Consider the following 22448-nt stretch of genomic DNA (forward strand, 5'->3'; position numbering starts at 1 on the left):
ATCACTGCAACTGTGGGCCTACAAGCAATTTTCGGTTATTTTAATGCTGAATTATGTGTGTATGAAGTAAAAAGAAAGGTTTTGTCAAGTAATTCTTCATGAAACCCTGTTACACTGCCTTTATAAGCAACAATGTGACATGACATTATTTCAATGAACTTTTGTAGTATCAGATTCATCATACAGACTATATCATCTTTATTCAGGGGTTGAGCAAATAAAGCTGGTACATGTGTAGGCCCTCTTACATATTATCATTTATTGTTATAATGCTAACTTTGCAAAGCCATTATAAAATAATCATTGATGTACAATGTCTTATACAGTAAAGTACAAGTTTACTTAAATTTAGATGACATGAACGTAAACCACAACAACATGTAGCTTGAGTCGTAATAAGCATAATTTTTCATAAATTTGACTTTATGTTTTATTAAACGCAATGATAATTAAAACTGTACCCCACAACATACACTGCACATAAATCCAAATTGAAAAAAATCTATTTAAAAAATATACAAATACCTGATTCTTCAAATAATACTTCTTGTAAGTTCAGAAATCATTTTATTTTGTCTGTAGGGAAATACACAGAAAATATGAATGGATAGATTATGTCTTTTTAACTAAGAATACCGGTCAAGCTGCTGGGTGCTCTGTTCCCTTTAAAAGCACCAATAAAATAATTTCACTCTCATTTTCAACCAATCATAGAAAGACAGTCCGAGAGATACAGGCAGTGATGAATTTTTGATAAAAACTACAAAGTGAGCTGTACATATATATTCACATTCACACCAGCCGCCAGTTCCAATTACAAGTGTGACAGTTTATGAATATTGCTCCAGAGTCTAGACCATGAAGTCGATAATGAACACACATTCTACAGCTTAAGAAACTACACTGGATTTGTGAAGAAACATGCTAGTTTTTAGTTGTTCTTTCATTGGATCTGCCAAATAATAGTCCCAGAGAATACACAAAAAATATTGCATTAACAAATAACACAGATAATGTGATTGATTATATTTAATAGTACGAGTGCTCCCAATCTGTGAGTTGGATACTGATTATTTGTAGGCCTAGGCTTCAAAAGACTACGTCTACAAATCTAGTCAATAAGTTACATGATATACTCGAAACATTCAGAAAGGACCAGCGTTCAAACAAAGCAATTGCGGAGCTTTGTTTCTTTCATTAAATTTGTCATCGGTGCATCACAAGGCTTATTATCCCATGAGCTTCAAAGCACAGTACAAGAAACAGTGTTTTGCTTGCTGGTATTTTCGTTAGTGTTTTTATTGCATATTTGCACCATAGGTCCTTTCCTGAGTCTGTAGACATTCTCCAAAGAAATGTCTTCTGCCTCCTTGGATGTGTTGTCCTCACGGTCTTCAAGTCCTTCAATAAAGTCCAATCTCTGCACGCAGAGTGTTAAAAATCAAGTCTCTATGTACTGCTTTTAAATAGTGCAGGATATTGCACTACATTCCCATGACAAACTACTATTCAGACGCATTTCCACGTCCAAGTATCCAAGTGCCCCTAGTCTGGATGAAGGGATTGTGACCAGAATAATGACAAGAGCGCTCAGGATAAAGGACTCAGATGGAGACTGGGCAGACGATGATCTTGTCCTCCAGCATGACGCTGACCACCAGGAAGACGAAGTACAGCATGAACATGAGGAATCCCAGCAGCTTGCTCATCCTCCACTTGCACAAGGCGATGGAGATGATGACGAAGAGGAGCATGAGGAAGAGCAGAACGATGGCGCAGAACAGCCCATTACTGCTCACCGCCACCGGACTCATGTTGTTCGCCGATGAAAACAGTAACCATGGAAACGGCAGTCTGGAGATGGTAGACACAAAAATATACAAATTTTGTTTTACAGTAGGTAGCCAACAGAACACTTTACGTTGCCAATAGAACTGAGAGCTCTTGTAAAGGTTCCTCACCCCACAGTGATGTCGAAAATGTTGGAACCGACTGAACTGGACACGGCCATGTCTCCAAGACCTTTCCGTGCAACGATAACGCTGGTGATGAGATCGGGAATGGAAGTACCTGCTGCTAGAATGGTCAAGCCCATTATTTCCTCAGTGATTCCAATGGTCTCACCAACCTGCAGGAGAAATATTCAGTATATTTCAATATTTCAGGTCATTTACTCACCCTCATGTCATTCTAAACCTGTATGACTGACTTTCTTCTGCAGAAAACGAAAGAAGATATTTTGAAGAATGTTGGTAACCAAAGAACAATGGGTTCTCAAAATATCTTTCTTTTGTGTTTCACAGATAAAAGTGTATGTGATGTCTATATTCCAAGACTACTTGGGTAAGTCACTTTTCTACAGAAGCGATGTGTTTTGGCTGGAAGACTTTTCAAATCTTAAAATATTTTTTTTAACTATACATTACACACTTGCAGCCTTTTTGACAGTTTCAGATAGAACCACACTAACTGATCCAATCTGCAGACTGGTACAGGCATTCTGCAACAAGTCCAGACTGAAAATCTGGGCAAAATCTTTATTGTGCATCAGATTTAAAGCACTGCTGTAAGGGAAGATCAACGTTCACCACTCACTACCTTACATAGGAGATAATGCTTTTCCTTTTCTTACATTTTTTGTTAATTTACAGTATCCAATACATTTGTATTGACCCAGCGAAAGCCGCAAATACCGCTAACAATTACCTGATGAGCCCACCAAACCATCAAGTAGGAGAAAACAGCAATCCAGGAAATGGATCCCAAAAACGTCAAAGGAAAAAACTTCCTTGAAGTCTAAGGAAAGAGCATGTTGACAAAATATTATTAACAGTAATATGAATTACACACAAATAAACTTAAAGGGACATTTCACCCAAAAATAAAAATTCTGTCATGTTTTGTTCAGCCTCAAGTTCTTTCAAACCTGATTCATTTTTTTGTTCAACTGACAACAAAAGAAGAAATGTGGAAGACTGTTTGTAAACAAACAGTTCTGGGGCACCATTGACCTCCATTGTAGGAAACAAAACTATGTCAATGGTGCACCAGAACGGTTTGGATTCCTCAAACTCCATTTATGGAAGTCTTGCCACTCGGCGGCTATGTTTGCAACGCCTCTGGGCAGCTATTTATGTCACAGCAAGTCCACAGTGCTATCTCCATGAATGGGGGAAAGCAGATATTTCTAAAATTGCTGGCAAAAATCTCAATTAAACATCATATTTCCGATCAATAATTAAATGAACTGTATCATAACTTTGGTTTGCTAAGCTAACATTGTACTAAAAATCTAAATTTTTGAAGTTGCCTCATCTACTGCACCTGCGCACAGGCTGGCAATCGCCTCACGAGAGCCCCGCCCATAGAATCGTCAGTCTTTATTGTTTGAAGCTAGTGTGGCCATATTGAGCGTTGCATTCCTCGCCATTCATTGTAATTGCAGTGGCGCATCTTGCTAATATTAATATCTTTGGTTTCCTACATTATTCAAAATATCTTCTTTTGTGTTCTACAGAACAAAGAAATGTATACACATTTGAAACAACATGAGGGTGAGTAAATGATGACAGAATTTTTGGGCGAACTATCCCTTTAAAGGGTAGTGCGTTTTTATCAAAAACAAATTTTGCAAATCTGTTTGCTAACACTTCAGACCTCACAAATCGCAAAGCTCCTTAAAAATACACAGCATCAGTTGATATGTGTTTTTATTTAAAATACAAAATTAAATGTGGATGGTCAATACAGAAGCTGTGTGCCGTGTGAGGGGCGATTCACATTTCGCGTCTAAAACCACAGGAAAACATGAGCAGCAGCGATTTCTCTAAACAAATGACCTGCACGGCACTCGATGTGACGTTGACGTGCCTATTTAAGTAACCTGTGCACGCTAAAAACGTGAAATGTGAATTGCCCCTTAAACTGTTCAAACATAAAAATGTTACTCAGTCGTACTTCTCTGCGGACATCTGGCAGTGTCAGCCACAATGGAAATACAATGGGTAAAATTAAGAGGTACATTGCTCGCTTCCGTGACGTATCTGGCCATGCTAAGCTTAAAGGCTGGTCTTCATCTTCCTCATCTTCATCCTTTAAAACACAAAGATGACAATTTCAGTCAATATTTCAGTATTAGTATACATTTTTCTTGTAACTAAAGAGCTCTTATTGACTGCTTTTCTTATTTTTTCAGACCAATTCATCCTTTTAAGAACTTTTAATTTAAAAAAAAAAGAAATGAATCTGTTGGCACAATGACATTTTTCTCCACATAATTAATTTCAAATATTCCAACATATGCCTTCAGATCAAAAGAGGCATTTTAATCAAGTGACCCTAAACCTTTGAACAGTACTGTATATTGAAGATGTGAGAGTTAATTGGTTTTCGTGTATGATGACATCACCTCGGCATTGCCAGCACTACCATTCATGGGTGGAGTGACCTCTACCTCCACACTCGAGCTGTTGGGAAGGTTCTTATCTACTGGAGAAAAAAAATAAGACGAAATAGTGGGAGTAAGAAACCAGTCAATGTAAAATTAACCAGTGGAGATATTGAATTTACCAACATCAAAATTAAACATTCTCATTTTTTAATGCTGTTCTTTTTTAAATGATTTTGCACTCAAAATACGAAAATGTTTAACCTTCAACCAGCTGTCAAAATCCTCCAATTACATTAAGGTACTTTTTTTGCTGATACAATCAAGCCCACCTTATGTTCTTTTGCTCACTGAATATCCATTTCCATACTGATAGATTACGAGTAAAATGGGTTTGGAATTCCATTTTTTGTAGTGTTTAAACTTACCAACACCGTTTGCTTCATCTTCGCCTTTATTTCTTGCCATCTTGTGTAAAATGGATGCTTTCTCCTTGAACTTCCCTGCATCACATATGAGAGATAACATGAATAAACGTGAAAATCATTGACGCACGTCTGTGTGTGTATTTTTTAAACATGATCTTTCTTGAACATTACCTTCAGTGAGCGGGTCAAGTGTGTGGATCATGAGCTGGAAGATGCTGTTTCTCATCAGTGTGTTATGCAAGGAGGCGGAGCTTCCTCCTCTCTGGAGGCGCGGCTTAGCCTACAAGGAAAACGAATAAAAAAGCAGAAATCTTTTAGAAAACCAATTTCAATGAAGCTTATCTTATGATGATTGAAATTTGTGTTGGTATGGGAGCAGTGATGTAGAGGGTGAGTGTCAAGGGTCGTAAAGTACTTACAGAAAGTTTATTTTCATCATCTCCTGCATTAACCTTTAGAAAGAGATAGACAGAAATAATCGAATTTGTTTAAAAAGGGAAAATATAATGCAATAACAAATGATTCAGTGTAACCAAAAATCAATTCCATTGTCCGAAAGCAGATTGTGTGCTCAGTTCATTTGTTGTGATGTTTTGGGCTGATCATGTTAACCTTGCGTCTGGTATGATTTTTCATTCCTTAATTTTGCTGATTTATCACCTTATTCAGTTCATTCCCAATATACACCACATTTTTTAAGAAGACCCAAAAATTGTGAGAATAAGAAAACAGAACTCTAAGCAGAACTTTTCACCCCAAGTATACAGCAGGAGGAACTCTTGAAGGAACTGCTGAAGTACACAAGTACATACTTGATTCTACATTCTGCTATGACATCATTAGTCCATTCAATTACCAGCAGCATGCATACCCTGCATAATCTGAACTATATTGCCATTGGTGGTTCCATCATGGTTCAGAAATTGGATATTAATTCAAACCATCATACTAGTTTTGACTCTATAAACTAATTATATATTAGAATACTTTATAAATGATCCTTGACATATTATCTATAACAAAAATAAAAAAGTATACAAAATTTGTAAAAAACTTAAATTATGGCTCTTATTTACAGGTATACTAATCAGTATTAACAATTCCATACAATCAGTAACGGTAATAAATAGTCATAAAAGAATCAGCTATTAAATTTGCCAATATTCTTCTATGAAAACTATTAAACTATATAATTATAATGGGAGTTATTTGGCTTTTTGACACTTTGATTTTAATTGCTAAATAAAAACTGGAAGGAGAAAAAAGTAAGGTTTGGTTTAATAATAATTCTCCAAAAAAACAAATGCACCTTTCTAAACTATAGTTATACCTACTGATGTGATTAAAATGTAGAAATATTTTGAAAATAACCCTAGCAGATATTATTTAAATGATATATAAATTATATTTATATATAAATTATATTTATATATATATATAAATTATATTTAAACTATATATAAATGATATAGAATTTGTATTTATTTTTATAATTTTCTTGAATATATGCATTTGTATGTTTTTCTAAATACAAAATTAATATGCACACTATTATAGACATATATTATATAAACAAACTTTTATTCTGGATGTGATTAATCGCAAATAATAACTTGACAGCCCTAATATTTATTCAAAAACAAGTTATTTTGCATGTGTAAGGTTGTGGTTTGCTATTGGCTACTGGATAAAATGAGGGCGCCATGAGTCATCAAATAGACTACTTTTAAATGCGTAGTAAAAGGGAATTTGAATGTTAACAATGCAAATTATCAATGTTGACAACTATAGATGACCTCAAAGCAAGCTAAAAGTGACAGAAAACTCCTGCACTGTGAGCGGCATCGTCGTGAGAAATTTGGTTGTCTTAGCAGTGACACGAGAAGCCTTAAATAAATCTAATCAGCCCAGATGAACATAGAGAGCTTAAGTAGGTTTCATTAGCGATAATAGACACCCGTCATTTGCACTCTCTTCAGGTTCCTCCCTCACCTGCTTTGGTTCCTCTGCAGGTGGAAGATAAGATCTAGCCTGTGGAAATAGAGCTAAGCTCTGTGTGCTCACTAAGTTTAAAGGCAGAGGTCAGCCAACAGGAGACCAGAATATCGTCTGCAATGTACCTCCAGCTGGCAGGCCTGCACCAAGCCAAGTCTGAATTATAGATTTAGCACAGATGCAGAATGCAACATTGGCGTCATAAAACCTTTTTTTGTTCGTTGTAGATTTACATTTTACATATATTTTTCTAGTTTATTTTTTTACAAGGAAGCATTCAACATTTTGAAAACATTATGGACAAAGAAACATATAGAAACCACCCAAATCACATCAGCAACTGCATAGCGACACCCTGACAACCACTCAGAAAAGAGGTTTGCATGGACTTACAGGTTCTTTAAATGCTCACACATTAAGTAATCTAGTTATTAGGTTGTACTCTCTAAAAATAAACCGTTAAAGTGATAGTTCACCAAAAATGAACATTCTGTCTTCATTTACTCGTGTAATTCCAAACCTGCAGTAACTTTCTTTCTTCTGCAGAACACAAAAGATGATGTTTTATGTAACGCTGGTTATCAAACAACATTGAATTTACTGACTTCCACTGTGTGGATACAAAACCACCATCTCTCAAAATATTGTATATTTTTGTTTCACAGAAGAAAGAGACAGAAATGATATGAATAAATGATATGAGTGCGATGACAAATGTGATGTCATCAAATATGAAAGAATTTAGTTCTTTTGGAGTGAATTGTCCCTTTACATACCCAACACAAAGCTTAAGACCACAAACCGTACCCAAACTTTTTATTTGGGCATTTAATAGTCTGAAGATCAAGACCTTATGCACATAAACTCAAATAGATCCTGTGCAGCTATGCCAAATTTACATACAGTTCATAGCCGGAAGAAATATTTTTGTGACATTTACCATTCACAACACTCCCTCAGAACATTCTGTCGACATCATGTGAAAATGTTAGAAAATAAACAACTGACCTTGCAAAATCGGCTCTTATATCATGAGTGCCACTTATGCGTGACTAAACTGCAACAGAAATGATTTCCAGTCCTGATCTGAAGCTTAAGTACATTTAACAAATGTAACATGTATCCTTACAGAAGACATACATATGGGGAAGAGTAAGTAATTGGGATCATGGCAAGACTTATCAGCTAGCAGCTAAAGATCTTTGTAGCGTAACACTTCAGCAATTAGTTGGACGGGCTCAATTAGGAGGCTGGGCCTGTCATACAATGACACCATTACGGTAATATATTTAGCTTTAAAGGGATACTTCACCCAAAAATCTGTCATCATTTACTCACCTTTGAGTTCTTCCAAATCTGTAGAATTTCGTATGTTCTGATGAACCCAGAGAACGATATTTGGAAGAATGCTTATAACCAAACAGATCTTGCCCCCCATTGACTCCCATAGGAAACATTTCTCTTAATTTTGTTCTGTTGAACACAAAATACATTTTGAAAGAATCTACAACAAACAGTTCTGGGGCACTTTTAACTACCATTGTATTTTTTCCTACTATGGTAGTCGAAGGGGGGCAAAATCTGTCTGGTGATAAGCATTTTTCCAAATATCGTTCTCTGTGTTCATCAAAACAAAGACATTTATACAGATTTGATGACAGAATTTTCATTTTCGGGTGAAGTATCCCTTTAACTATTCCTGAACTATGCCACACACAAATCAGATACATGACTGTACATGCGCATACAAATGAAATAAAACAGGTGTTTATAAAAATGTGTGTACATTACATGCATACAAGGTGTAATGAAGTATTTTGACATATTCGTGCATAAACAGCAAACAAGAACATGTTGCCAAAAGCAATGATCAAAGTTAGTACACCTCACAAAATATGTTCAGGATTTCAAAATTTCCCAAGGCAGCAAGGTAATATAGTATAAATAGTATGACTAATAATAGGACGATAACTTGTCACAAAAAAAGCAAAATCTAAAACTCAGCGATAGCCTCTGGTTTAATCATACGCACTTCCGAATGAATTGTCTAAATAAATGTATGTGTTTTTCTGTAACAACTTCAAAAGTGACTGTTAACTTGCTATCACTGCTCAGTGCTTCTCAAAAAGCAAATCACTTTTTCTTCAGTTCTTTTATTGGTTACACAAGCAACACTCCTGTACACACCGACGCCTAGTGGCCATTGCGGTCGATGTGAACAACGACGCACAAGTATAAAAGAAAAGCGGCGTGTTACCTACGGCGAAGAGGCTATTGCGTAGTTCTGAGGCAGAGGTTCTATAGGAAAGCACAGTAAGGTAAAATAAGGTTAAGTGTGTGGGTTTGGGGGGGGGTTGGGTTGCGTGTGATACTTTGACCTAAAACTGACTAGCCTATATGTATGTAACTATATGTCACTTATTGAAAATTATTGCAAATTGTAAATTATTGCAAACCATTGTGATATATACATCATGCAGCCCTACGCCATAAGGTTTCTTTCCAACAGGCCTGCGGTTAACCAGAGAGGACAGATGAGCATTGTAAGGGAAGCTTAAAGTGACAGCCGACCAATTTTAGAGACAGAGGCATTTAAGGATTCACACGTTACGTCAGAACAACAAATGCCATCCTCACCACCTTTACTTTGGATATGCATTTACAATATTCTTACATGCTTTTCTGAATCAGTGCCTTAAAATAAACGGTACCTAACAAAACGAGTCTTCAAAATAGCCGAAAAATGCTAATTACCCCCCGTACTTTTGTTGCTTACCCACCTAAAACAATACTTTAATAATCTTCTATCAACATTGATGTGGAAATCAATTTTGAAAAGTTTCTGAAATATCTATAGGAACCAATATTGTATAATTTACTATTATAAAACATATAAACAAAAATGTTAATAGTAAGACAGACAGTGGGGATTGTTGTTAATAACTGTGTAATAACTGTAATTTAGAAGGCAGCTGGGTCACTCCCGTAAGCATTAAGAGTCTTTTAACTTTGGCATGCGTCAACCCTTGTTAGTTGATTTGGGATTACAAAAGATTTCGGCTGGGAAGGAGAAACTATGACCACAAAAATCTACATCAACTGTCAGAAGAACCTTCAATAACTAATGATGCACACATAAGGAAATCTTACAACATGATAAAAAACCTCCAGGTTTCATCCTCAACTGTATCTGGTTTAAAAAAGAACAGGACACATGTCTATACTTAGCGCTACTAAAAGGATCACCATCTTATTGGATTAGCCCAAGCTTCAGCTAAAGGAACATCACAGAGCACATGTACTATCCTTACCTCTGTTCATTTATCTCCCTAACAAGGCTTTAGTTACTGGAACCAATTTAGAGCACCACAACAATACAGTTTTTCATTAAGGTGACCAAATCTACATATGGACTTGCTTCCTATTAACGTGTTTGATAGTCTCATTCTACTTTTATTTGGATTTTAGGGTGTGTTCACACTTCCTCTGTCCTATTGGTTAAAAATGGCATATTTGTCTTGGTTCACTTAGTGTTTACACTAACATTGTTAACACTGGTGACTATACCAAACTACATTCAGATGCTTGGTCAGCTTTTAAAGAGACGGTTCACCCAAAAATTAATATTCTCTCATATTTTACTCGCCCTCTTTTCATTTTAAACCTGTATGACTTATTTGAAGATATTTGAAGAATGGGTCAGTACCCATTGACTTGCATTGGTTTTGTGTCTATACCATAGAAGTGGTACTGCCCTTGTTTGGTTAATCACAGTCTTCAAAATATCTTCCTTTTTGTTCTGCTCAAGAAACAAGGTTTGCGAAGATCTAATCAATTCTTCATGTTGTCAAATCATGTGATTTTAAGGATTGTTTCATGTGACATCACAACCTTTTTTTGGTTTATTTAGACTTCTTTACTCCATGTGTCCTTCATATTTCAGTCTCGTTTACTTTTTTTATTTTTTAAAGGCACTAACAGACTATTCACACCAAAGTCTGTTTTAATTGAAAAAGCCAAATGTGAAAACACACTCGGAGGTCTCTTGTCTAAACCAAAGCCTCTTTCAATTACAGTCCGGAGGGGTGAAAGCCCTTCTGCTAGTTCTACCTGCTTGCATGAAAAGGATATCTATTTAGCTTAATTAAATCCATGAAGATTAAAAAGCGAAACATTTAGATTTTCCAAGTGCTTTCCAGAATCATAACTCCAATGTGCTGCGGTGACATCCCCCCCATGCAAAAAGCATCTATAAAGAGCAATCTAAAACTAATGATTGTGTTAAGGTAAAGACTACTGATCCGTGTGGTACATGCCCCTGGTGCAATACTAATGTAACAAACGAGAAGATCAAAGGCTGGCCTATTCACCTGTGTTCCATACGTGGGACAAACAGCATCCGTAAACAACAAATCCGACTCCAGCTGTTTGAACAAAGCACAGCAGGTTGGATAATGGCGACATTAGTTTATAGATAGTCCTCCGGATGTACCATTAATAGATATGACATTTTGACCATGTTCATGTATGTGATACATAATAACATCCCTTTTTTAATCAGTGTACGGAAGCAGATGTGAAAAGTGAATGATAATTGATTGACATACTATGACAGTTTCTACTATGTCCAATACATGGTCTCTGTTTTTTTTTTTTGCATTCATCAATGTGGCTTAACAACTCAATTCAACAAAATGTAAAAAGTAAGTTAATATGACTTACAAAGCCAAGTTTGTACTGTGTGATACTTGTACTTAAAATTGAAAGACAGACAATAGTTTTTACTGTGGGATTAATATAAGCTTTAAAGCTTTTATTAGAATAAAGCTTATATATTAAGAAAACAATCTACTGAAACCAGGATTTGTTGGAAAGCAAGAATATAAAAGCCACTTATAAAAAATATCTGCGGTTTTACCACAATAACCGCGATTCAGCTATGGTGTTTGTAGAGAAACCCTAGTGCAACTGCGAATTGCATATGTCTCACTAAAGTTAACACATTTTAACTACGATATTATGACATTGTAAAAACTACGGGTTTCTAAAAAGTGGGAGTAAAAAGTTATTTGATGATGATATGATGATATAGATGTAAATCAATCCAGGGTTTCTGCGGTTTTACTACACGGTCTTAAAAAATAAAGATGCTACAAAACGTTATTCAAAGGAATGCCATAGAAAACCTTTTTGGGTTCCTAAAGAACCATTCAATTAAAAGAACAATTCTTTCTTACCTTTTTATAGTCTAAAGAACAGTTTTCACAATAAAGAACCTTTCGTGCCACAGAATGATTCTACAGATATTAAAGGTTCTGTATAGGACAAAGTGCCAAAATAGTGCTTCTTTGACATCTTATGGCACATTTAAGTGTACAGTGAAATTCATGGTTATTTATCCGTGTGTCCTCAGTGCAGAACTTAAAAAATCAATAAATAACTAAAATAATAGATGTGAAATCTCTAAAACTAATTTGTTTGTGTGTATATGTACCTGTGATTCATGTATGTCTGCTTTCTTTAAAGAAAACATTGAAGACGTCATGGAGATCTTAGGTTTATATTTCATTTGAATGAATGTATGAATGAATGAATGAATGAATGAATGAGGCTGTATTGTGTATGGCTGTACACCCAAAGCGCTTTACAATCATATGAGGGGGGTCTCTCTTCAACCTCATCACAAATGTTTCTCCTAAAATTCCTTTATAGGGTCATTCTATGGAAACGTCTGTTTTTCTGTCCCTATGGCCTTCACAGAAAGATCAAACTTAAAAAACACTTTAGAGTTAAAAAAAATGTACTTTAAAATGAAACTATATGTTATTTGACAGGGCTGTACATAAAAAAGATTTGCACATGGCACCGGTGCCACAGAGGTTTATGATCCTGTAGCAAAGGCCAAACACTAGTTTTTAAGTTTTTCCCAAATTCATTCTTACCTTTTAAATTTTTCTGTATTTTCAATGCTTTACTATACATCAGTACAGCGGTTCTCAAACATTTATGTTGCAAGGCCCCTTTTGTGTTGAGTGATTTGCCCCCCAATATGAATACTTATAATCTTAAACTTAAAATTTTAACTAAACCAAAAAATATTCAGTTATACAATGCGGAAACATCCATTATTGGTGTATAAGTTTACTACAAGTAAATTTTTTTATCATCTGGTTCAAATTAAGGGGACTTTTATTTTTGCGGGTCGTCGCGAACGCGCTTGAGTTTCAGAGTGTTTGACAGTAGCTTCACTCAAACAGAGAAATGCTCGTAAAATAACCTCCCGAGCAACTCTGTGGATGAAGTTAATGTGTTCGTGTCCTCTTATTTAGATACAGACAAATCCACGAGTGTCACGCTTGTAACATGTTAAAGTGTGCAGATCATTCACTCGTAGACACACGCAGCACAAGCAGGTGACATATTTAAATAGTAGAATTCCGCTTTCGTGATTCCTTACGAGTTTACGAACACCGCGCAGATCATAGGCCTCTAGATCAATGTACTCGATGAGGTGAGAAAACAAGTTTTAATTGCAAAAACTAAATAAAAACGAAAATGAACATTGGTGCGCAATAAGTTAACCTCACACACAAACAAGGCAGGTCTGGGTGAGCATTCTGTTAGATAGAATGCATCTTTTGTTCCAAAACTTTAATTTTTGCAATTTATGTGTCAAATACATGCAAGGCCTAGTTATAACACACCAAAGAAACAGAAAAAGGCCCATCTACTCATTTGTCTCATGATTTCAAATGAAGCTTTTAGTTGAACTCACTGTAATAACCTCTTTAATTAAAGCGTTGTCCGGGCTTAAGATAATCCCTGTCCGGTAAAGTGAGTATACAATAATTGACAATATGTGGTTTGATACCTAGCAGCAGTTATTTTTATAAATGCATTTTTCCAGGAAATTGTCACTAGTGTTTCTTTCCCTGGTGTTTCTGTCAATTAAAAAAAAGATAAAAAAAGTCATGAATCTGTCATCGATGTGTTTTCATGAAGTCAAAAGGTCTAATGTGTCTAAATGTGGTCTAAATTTCATAGTTAAAAAAAAAATGGTTAAGACATCTTGCCATACCACAAGTGGACGTTTCTGAATGACCCCAAAGTAGGAACAGATTATAATTTATATAATAAAACTCAATTAAATAGCATAAATCAGATAGTTAATAATCTTAGTAATTTTGATGAGAAATGTTCAAATTCATAATGAAATCTATATGTTGGCATCTTTTCCAATCTGAGCAGAATAAGATTTCAACAGTTTTTAGGAGAAACATCCAAGAAATCTTTTTTAAATCTTCATTTTATCTCATTGCTGTCTGTGATGTCTAAAGAAACATCTTATGACCAAAAGCTTGTCATTAAAACTAACTGAGACAAAAACAAAGCTCTTTCACACAAGGGGTTCCTATGGAAGCAAATAAGAGACATAATGTTTTGAAATTTAACAGCCTATGAATACTTGATTTTGAATTATTTTACTTTGGAAACCATGTATCTGAATTTCTTTGTTTCGAATTTACCTCTATGAAATTTAAATATTTAAATATTTAAAAACCTGAATTTAATGCTCACAAATTCAGATACAAAAAAAATCAATTTACAGAATTTCAGATAAAATACATTCAGATTGATCAAATTTGATTGCTCTTATTCAGATCTCAAATTTCAAGTTAATACTTTTCAAAGAAAACATATGTCTAATTCGACTGCTCAAATTCAGATCGAAAAATTCAAGTTAAATATTCACATGGTTACATCCGGGCTACCCAGGATAGGAAAGACAGTTGAGCCCAGAGCCCGTCTGCAATTGAACCGAACCATTGAACCGAACCAATGAACCGAACCGACGTCGGTCGAGAACTAATAATAATAATAGTTCCAAAAAATAATTAGCAACAACATACTTTTGTTCTATAGAGTCTGATTGCACATAAACAGCAAACTTACCGGAGCGCCTTCGTTTTCCCTAGAAGTCATCTTCTTTACAGGTTTAATATCCGTGCCTTGACCTCTTCTTGGATCATGACAGACAGTCAGGTTGTCGTGCTCTGATAGGCCGCCCGATGTCGGTTCATTGGTTCGGTTCAATGGTTCGATTCAATTGCAGACGGGCTCTGGGCTCAACTGTTTTTCCTATCCTGGGTAGCCCGGATGTTACCATGTGAATATTTAACTTGAATTTTTCGATCTGAATTTGAGCAGTCGAATTAGACATGTTTTCTTTGAAAAGTATTAACTTGAAATTTGAGATCTGAATAAGAGCAATCAAATTTGATCAATCTGAATGTATTTTATCTGAAATTCTATAAGTTGATTTTTTTTTGTATCTGAATTTGTGAGCATTAAATTCAGGTTTTTAAATTGGAAATCAAGAATTTTCATATTTAAATTTCATAGAGGTAAATTCGAAACAAATAAATTCAGATACATGGTTTCCAAAGTAAAATAATTCAAAATCAAGTATTCATAGGCTGTTAAATTTCAAAACATTATGTCTCTTATTTGCTTCCATAGTTCCGGTCTTACTCAGCTGTATGTGTAGTCTGCTTCCTCCATGTGCCACCCAATGTACAGTTATGCCTAATCCGCCTCAGAGAGGCAATAAAACGTCGCTCCTTTTCATTTATTAGGCGACCGTTGTACTCTGTACATTGGCCAACTATTAACATCCACTTTTACCTGGAAAGGAGACATCACACCTGGAACAATTCAACTCACCTTAGGAGGAGCTTCTTGGTCATCCACTTGATTTCTGGTCAGCTTGCTTTTGATCCATGTCTCTACAGTGACGTTGAACTTCATAAACGTCACATAGGTAACGTAGCAAAGCAGCAGTGCAATGCTCTCATGGTAGGTAATATAGTTATCCAGAAAGAATACAATGAGCATAATAAGTCCAATAATATAAAAGCTGACATCTCTAAACAGAGGCCACCAGGTGAGGTTCAGAATCTCCCGTGAGAAGAGAGCGCACATCCCGATCACAAATAAAATGTTGAAGACCGCAGAACCCACGATGGTTCCGATGCCCACGTTGCTGTGCGAGATGAACACGCCGATCATGGATGTGAAGAGCTCAGGGGCGGAGCCTCCGGCGGCCATAAAGGTGGCACCGGCCACGTCGTCCGAAATCTGGAGCTTTTCCGTGATGACGGTGAGCGCGGGAACGAAGAACTCGTCGCACACTATGGCGAGGGCGATGAACATGTAGATCATCCCGAACATGTGGAACGCAACAGCGCCCTGTCGCCTCTCCTCGAGTGTGAACAGGTCTTCGGGATAATCGCCCTTGCTGTGTTCGCCAGAAGAGGCCATTGCAATGGGCGTATGTTCCTGACCTGAGGCGTTGTGCTTGAACTCGGAAGAGAGGACAGTTCTTAGTAGCACTTGCTCTGCAAGTCCCTCATGGTTGGTGGGTGGAAAACTATTTGAAAATGGCCCCAAAGTGGTCGTAAAGGCACTAAAGGACAGGAACATCGAGAGAGCAGAGATGCACAGGATGAAACCGAGGATTCGAGTCGGACGAAGTTTTCTCCTCACGAGCTGCGCTCGGTGACACCTGCCTCTCCGTTCCAGAGGGGTGTAATGTGACCCCAGGTTGGTGCAGGGGAACTCCATGGTCTATGGGCAGATCAGGGGTCCGGTGGTCTCGAATCTATGGAGCGCCAGGCATGGTTACACGTCCAGTCTGCTTAAACCTGACCAGTCAAATCAACCCCCGATTCCTCACAGGGTCCAAGGGCTCTAATGGTTTCCTCATAATAATCTCTGAAAGAAAACATGAATACGAGAGTGAGTGAGAAAGAGAGACACAGGATTAGACATAAAAGAAATATATATAGAAAATTGGTAACCAAACAGCGTCGGCACCCATTCACTTCTGTTGTATGGACACAAAACCAATAAAATGGGTGCCAGCTGACGACTTTCTTCAAAATATCTTCTTTTGTGTTGATCGGAAGAATAAAAGTCATTCAGGTTTAAAATGACAAGAGGGTGAGTAATTGATGACAGAACTTTGATTTTTTTTACTATCATTAAAAATGTAAACCGTTTTAATAAAAAATACCCAAATAACACAACTTCCCATTCACAATTTACCATTTTTAGCATAACTACACCTCTAAGACCTCTTATAAAACAGTTACATATAAGTTAAATGGTTAAAGGGTTAAAAATAACACGACAGGTGCTTTTCTTGGCCAATCAGGTACAGTAGCTTGCTTTCAGTCACCTTACTGTAACCTATTACCTTACAATGTGTCTGTTAGTTATGGTGAAGGAGGATTGATCCCTCACCTGTTCCATATGGCTATTTATTTAAAGCAACACTTCGGACTTCTGCCTAATCTCACTAACAATGTTAAACAAACACGCTACCAAATGTCTATTCATTCTTTTCCAAATAAAAAAACAATATAGGTATTCGATTTTCTTCTGCTTATTTATCAATGGAGTATTTTAGGCAAGCTGGTTTAGGTCAAGCACATAAAACTAGTTGTATAAATGTAGGTCTATTCATCCGCACCTGATGATATTGCCATAGTAACAAAGAAGCTTGGTTTAATCTCTATACTACTGTACAGACAAAAACACAAACAAAACATCTATTTCTTCAGAAATTTGTAACTAAGGCAAATAAAAAGTTGACTTGCAGTTATAAATACTTAACAATTAACATTAGCTACATTGAATATTCCAATATCAAAATATAACCAACCACATGTTAAGAACTGACCAATCACACTGCGCAGCTCTTACTCGAGCCACTCCCCTTACGAAAATTAATCATAGTTTAACCTTGATATATTTCTTAAAATCACGGTAACATTAATACAAATGGTAATCAATTCATGGTAATAAAAAGATTACAACGTTTTTACTGTAAGCATGATTAATTTTCCTGAGGGTATTTTAAGACGAGTAGGTTACGGAAGGACATGCGCTCATGTTAAAAGCTAATGTAAACCCTAAAACACCGCTGTAATCTGCATTAAACCAGCGTCGAGTACCATAAATACACCGATGTTTATTTTATTGACACAGAACATGATATTAGATTTTAAAGCAACATCTAAATCTAGCAGCAATTTTAACTCGCCATATTTTTTTTATTAGATGGCATGAAGACGCCGATGTTCAATTAACATTTGATCCATCGCGGCACATTCAACACTTTTTAATCAACGTTTATTATAAATATACTTAAAAAATCCCCAAAACGATTAATGTACGTGTATCGTTCTCTTTAAATCTAAGGTGAATTTTGCAAAAAGCCTAACTGCTTTCTAAATTGAGTCCATCTGTTAAGTTAAGGATTTAATCGGATCGGCCACCATTATCCTGATTCACACCGCCTAACTTTTACCCTGACTCGCATTAGGCTACTTCTCATATCGCATACAAATACCTATTTAATATCACAACCTACAATACCTGCATGAATGAGATGTTAGAAAACCATCTAGAATGCGCATGTGCAAAACCAGCACGTGAAACGGTCACCTTGATTTAAAGATCAATCGTTTCATGATACTGCAACAATAGTAATTTATCACATTTAACCCGCAACTTATTTACAGATCGTATACACCAACATTATTAACGTTAAAGGCACACAAAATGAAAATAGAAAAATAAAAATATCGTCGTAAAATAGGCCTTCCACTAACGTTATTGGATAAACAAATTTACCTTCACATATGATGATAGTTCACTGTGGATAGTTAATCTTCCAGAAGATCCAAGTCTTTTATGAAAACCAACCACTTGCTGTTTCACTGTCATGGATCAAGAATAATGCCACAGGTTAAAGGGGAGGTCTGATCTCTCTCTCTCTCTCTCTCTCTCTCTCTCTCTCTCTCTCTCATCCACTTGTTGTGTCCTTGACAGGCTGGTCACACAACCTAACATGGTGTAAATTTAAGCCACTTGTTAGCGTTGCTAAACCCCCCAAAATTACTTCTGTCCATGTAACCTAAGCAAATCGTGTTCACAAGACATAACCTACATATTATATTGCCTTGAATTAAACCATTTCATTTAGATGTCACGTGACACAAACATTTCACAGTGTATTTTAGAGACATTGATGGTTAGATTGCATGGTAGGGAAATATCTGTACTCATCACATTATTGGTTGCCAAAAATCTTGCACTCTTTCTCATAATCTCTTTTTTTCACACATAATACCTCACCTGTCTGACATATCTATATGCATGATCTCACTCTCGTGTCGTCATCCCTGTTGCAGGTCCGAGCACCTTCAGAGCCTCTTAAGCCATGGCAGGTATATGTAATCTCCACAACCCCCCTCTTCCCACGCTGTTGGATAAACTCTCACTGCCTGTCTCAGAGCAGAAAGATGCATTCAAGAGAGCCGTGGCCCCTCATGAGAAGACCTGGGGGTCCCAAATCAAATCTAGCCCCTCCCCCTTTGCGATGCCCTTCAGTGCCACAGATCGAAGCTATGGCTTAATGCATCTTTATGAGGAGCAGATTAGGCCCGTAAGGCCAAAGCTTGTGCTAGGCTTTAAATAGCATATGAGTGCACCACGCTGGATGCAGTTGAACCTGACCCTGCCCTGCATAGAGGACATTTCAGCTTAACTATTGACTAATTCCACCTCCAATCAACCACACAATCTTCCAGGAAATGGGTCCGGGAGTCTGGTCACTGAGGTTCTGTGGAAAATCTCAGAACACATCTGACCTGAGGCTGTCTCTGTTCTGCGGGGTGAAAGAGTCTCCTGCGGTTCTGGATGTCCTGCAATGTGGTCTTTTGTGGATCCTCTTGATTTCTGACTCGGCTCGCATGCTGATGAATATTAGCAGTGAGAGTTGAATGCGTACTCTTATAATAAAAGTGAATAAATGATGGGAAAGAAGAACCATTTTTGTCTGTATGGTTCCTTGAAGAACCTGTAACATCTGTAGCACTTTTCTGATGCACAAAAGGTTCTTTATAGTACGGAGTATCATTTGTCAAAAATGTGTGGACTGCTTTATTGCCTTGTATTACACATTTGTCATTGTCTATGCTCATTGCCTACTTGTTCGGGTGAATTATATGTTGATGTTGACGTCCTGCAGTCCTTTTCTCTGTCTTTTCTACTGTCATCCTTATTGTCGTTTTGTTCTGCCATCTTTACTGTTGTCCTGTTATGTCATCCTTATAGCGACTGAGAGAGAGAGAGAGAGAGAGAGAGAGAAAGAAAGAGAGAGAATCAAGACCTGAACGCGTAAACAGGACTACAGCCGGACTTCACCGACACAAGGAAGTAAATATATCAACAGCAAACTGACCTGCATTAATAACACACTCTGTCATATACTGTACACAGCTGCCCACTGCTCCGGGTGTGTGTGTTCACGATTTGCAGTGCGTTTGTTTACTACTCACTGGATGGGTTAAATGCAGAGGCCACATTTCGGTTTTGGGTCACCGTAACTGACAAATCGTTCACTTTCACAAAGCTGTACAATATCAGACAACCATACAGAAGGGCTGAAAACAGCGCAGAAGAATATCAGAAAGCACTTAGAAATCAAAATTGACAAACTCTGTTATATATCTTTCTTAATAACACATATGATCACACTAGAGAAGGTGTCAATCTTACCGTAAAATATATACATTTCATATTTGAAAAATCAGCAAAACAATCAAAATGAAAAACAAAAAACAGAGAACATTGTCAAACCAGAAACACAGAGATCCAAACAATTCAGAGATTCGACTTCTTTACTTTAAAACATTAAAACAATACAAACATACGCTCAGAACCAAAAAAGCATTAAACACCCCAAAACTGCTGACAATAATCGAGAAGTCAGTCAATACGAATCAATTCTGGGATAAGTGCAACGATCTGATAAAAAAATGATCATGAAGAATTGGCAATTCAAAATAGAGAAATATAGTGAAGTCATTTCCAAACAAATTTTAATAAAGTACAGACAGACACAAACCGTGAACAAAATCAAACGATCACTCAATTAGAAAAATAAGAATTAGCAATCAAAGATAATCAAAACAAATAGAAAATAAACCTGCTGGAACAATACTGTCAGACCTGGGCCCTGACAGACAGTTAAACTCAGTAAAACTAAACTGATCACCTCTCAGAAAAGATCCAGATACCAACTATCAAAGCACACGTTTACATTAGGCGCAAACACCATAACACACACATCACACTACAATGACCTGGGTTTAAAAATCACATCTACAGGCCATTAAACGTCAATGTCTTATAGAAATCCCAATTAAAATTTCGCTGAAAATATTAGAATCACTAATTGGCAGTGCAGTATTGGGTCCGCTGACAAATCCAAATCAAGATTTTTCTAAATGGGAAAAACATCCAATTGAGAGCATGCATACTCAAATATCTTACAAATGCACCGGCACGCAACAAACAAATGCATGCAGGGCAGAATTAGGCAAATATCCACTGATCCTAAAGATAGAAAAAAGGGGAATCAAATTCTGGAAACATCTAAAACACAGTGACCCGCACTCATATCATTCTAAAGCCCAGAAACACCAGCAGATGAGCTAATAAATTAACACTCTGTGAGCTGGTCCAGAGCTTCAGTCCTAACATCTACTGATGCTCTCAACCACAACAATACTGAAAAAACCACACTCATCTATACTACACAAATGAAACAATAATATACACTCACCTAAAGGATTATTAGGAACACCATACTAATACTGTGTTTGACCCCCTTTCGCCTTCAGAACTGCCTTAATTCTACGTGGCATTGATTCAACAAGGTGCTGAAAGCATTCTTTAGAAATGTTGGCCCATATTGATAGGATAGCATCTTGTAGTTGATGGAGATTTGTGGGATGCACGAAGCTCCCGTTCCACCACATCCCAAAGATGCTCTATTGGGTTGAGATCTGGTGACTGTGGGGGCCATTTTAGTACAGTGACCTCATTGACACGTTCAAGAAACCAATTTGAAATGATTCGAGCTTTGTGACATGGTGCATTATCCTGCTGGAAGTAGCCATCAGAGGATGGGTACATGGTGGTCATAAAGGGATGGACATGGTCAGAAATAATGCTCAGGTAGGCCGTGGCATTTAAACGATGCCCAATTGGCACTAAGGGGCCTAAAGTGTGCCAAGAAAAAATCCCCCACACCATTACACCACCACCATAATTGCATTAATGAGAAATTGAAAAAGTGTTCCTAACAATCCTTTAGGTGAGTTTATCACTCATTGAGAACCCATACAAAACAACAAAGTAAAATGCAATGATATTTGACCCTAAAGAGAGAATACAGTATGGCAGATTATATGACTGTACACAATGACACATGAAAAACTAAGACCCACGTTGACAAGATACAGACTCGGTGGACATAAACTCACCATAGAGACAGGCAGACACAGACAAACGTGGCTGCCACAGGACCAGAGACTGTGTCCACACTGTGATCTCACCAAAATTGAGACGGAACTCCACTTTACAGAAAGCACAAAATACATGGATAAACGGACAATGTTTTATGAAAAATCAAGTCCATACACCAAACGATGAGAAACTCCCGTGTCTGTTAGGAGAACACAAGGACTGCTGTGTGTAAACTGCGCAATATGTCTGTCACA

At 36.9% G+C, this 22448-nt stretch overlaps 1 protein-coding gene across 3 annotated transcripts; it reads right to left on the bottom strand.

Moving 5' to 3' along the window:
• Nucleotides 1-235: 235 nt before the first annotated feature.
• Nucleotides 236-19152, bottom strand: slc24a2 (solute carrier family 24 member 2). 3 transcript variants are annotated; one of them, XM_056739483.1, is made up of 12 exons: nt 19015-19152; nt 18511-18596; nt 15535-16584; nt 11181-11234; nt 5235-5267; nt 4987-5095; nt 4816-4890; nt 4409-4485; nt 3958-4092; nt 2707-2796; nt 1962-2128; nt 236-1854 (listed from the first exon to the last, which is right to left on the bottom strand). In XM_056739483.1, the coding sequence occupies exons 3-12, from the start codon at nt 16432-16434 to the stop codon at nt 1605-1607; spliced, it is 1890 nt and encodes a 629-aa protein (XP_056595461.1). In that variant the 5' UTR covers nt 16435-16584; nt 18511-18596; nt 19015-19152; the 3' UTR covers nt 236-1604. The 3 variants fall into 3 exon arrangements, with proteins under 3 accessions (XP_056595461.1, XP_056595452.1, XP_056595470.1); XM_056739474.1 differs by having other exon boundaries at nt 4409-4488; XM_056739492.1 differs by lacking the exon at nt 11181-11234 and having other exon boundaries at nt 4409-4488.
• Between the last annotated feature and the right edge of the window lie 3296 nt (nt 19153-22448).

This window comes from Triplophysa dalaica, chromosome 2 (genome assembly GCF_015846415.1).
Source record: "Triplophysa dalaica isolate WHDGS20190420 chromosome 2, ASM1584641v1, whole genome shotgun sequence".
Classification (NCBI taxonomy): domain Eukaryota; kingdom Metazoa; phylum Chordata; class Actinopteri; order Cypriniformes; family Nemacheilidae; genus Triplophysa; species Triplophysa dalaica.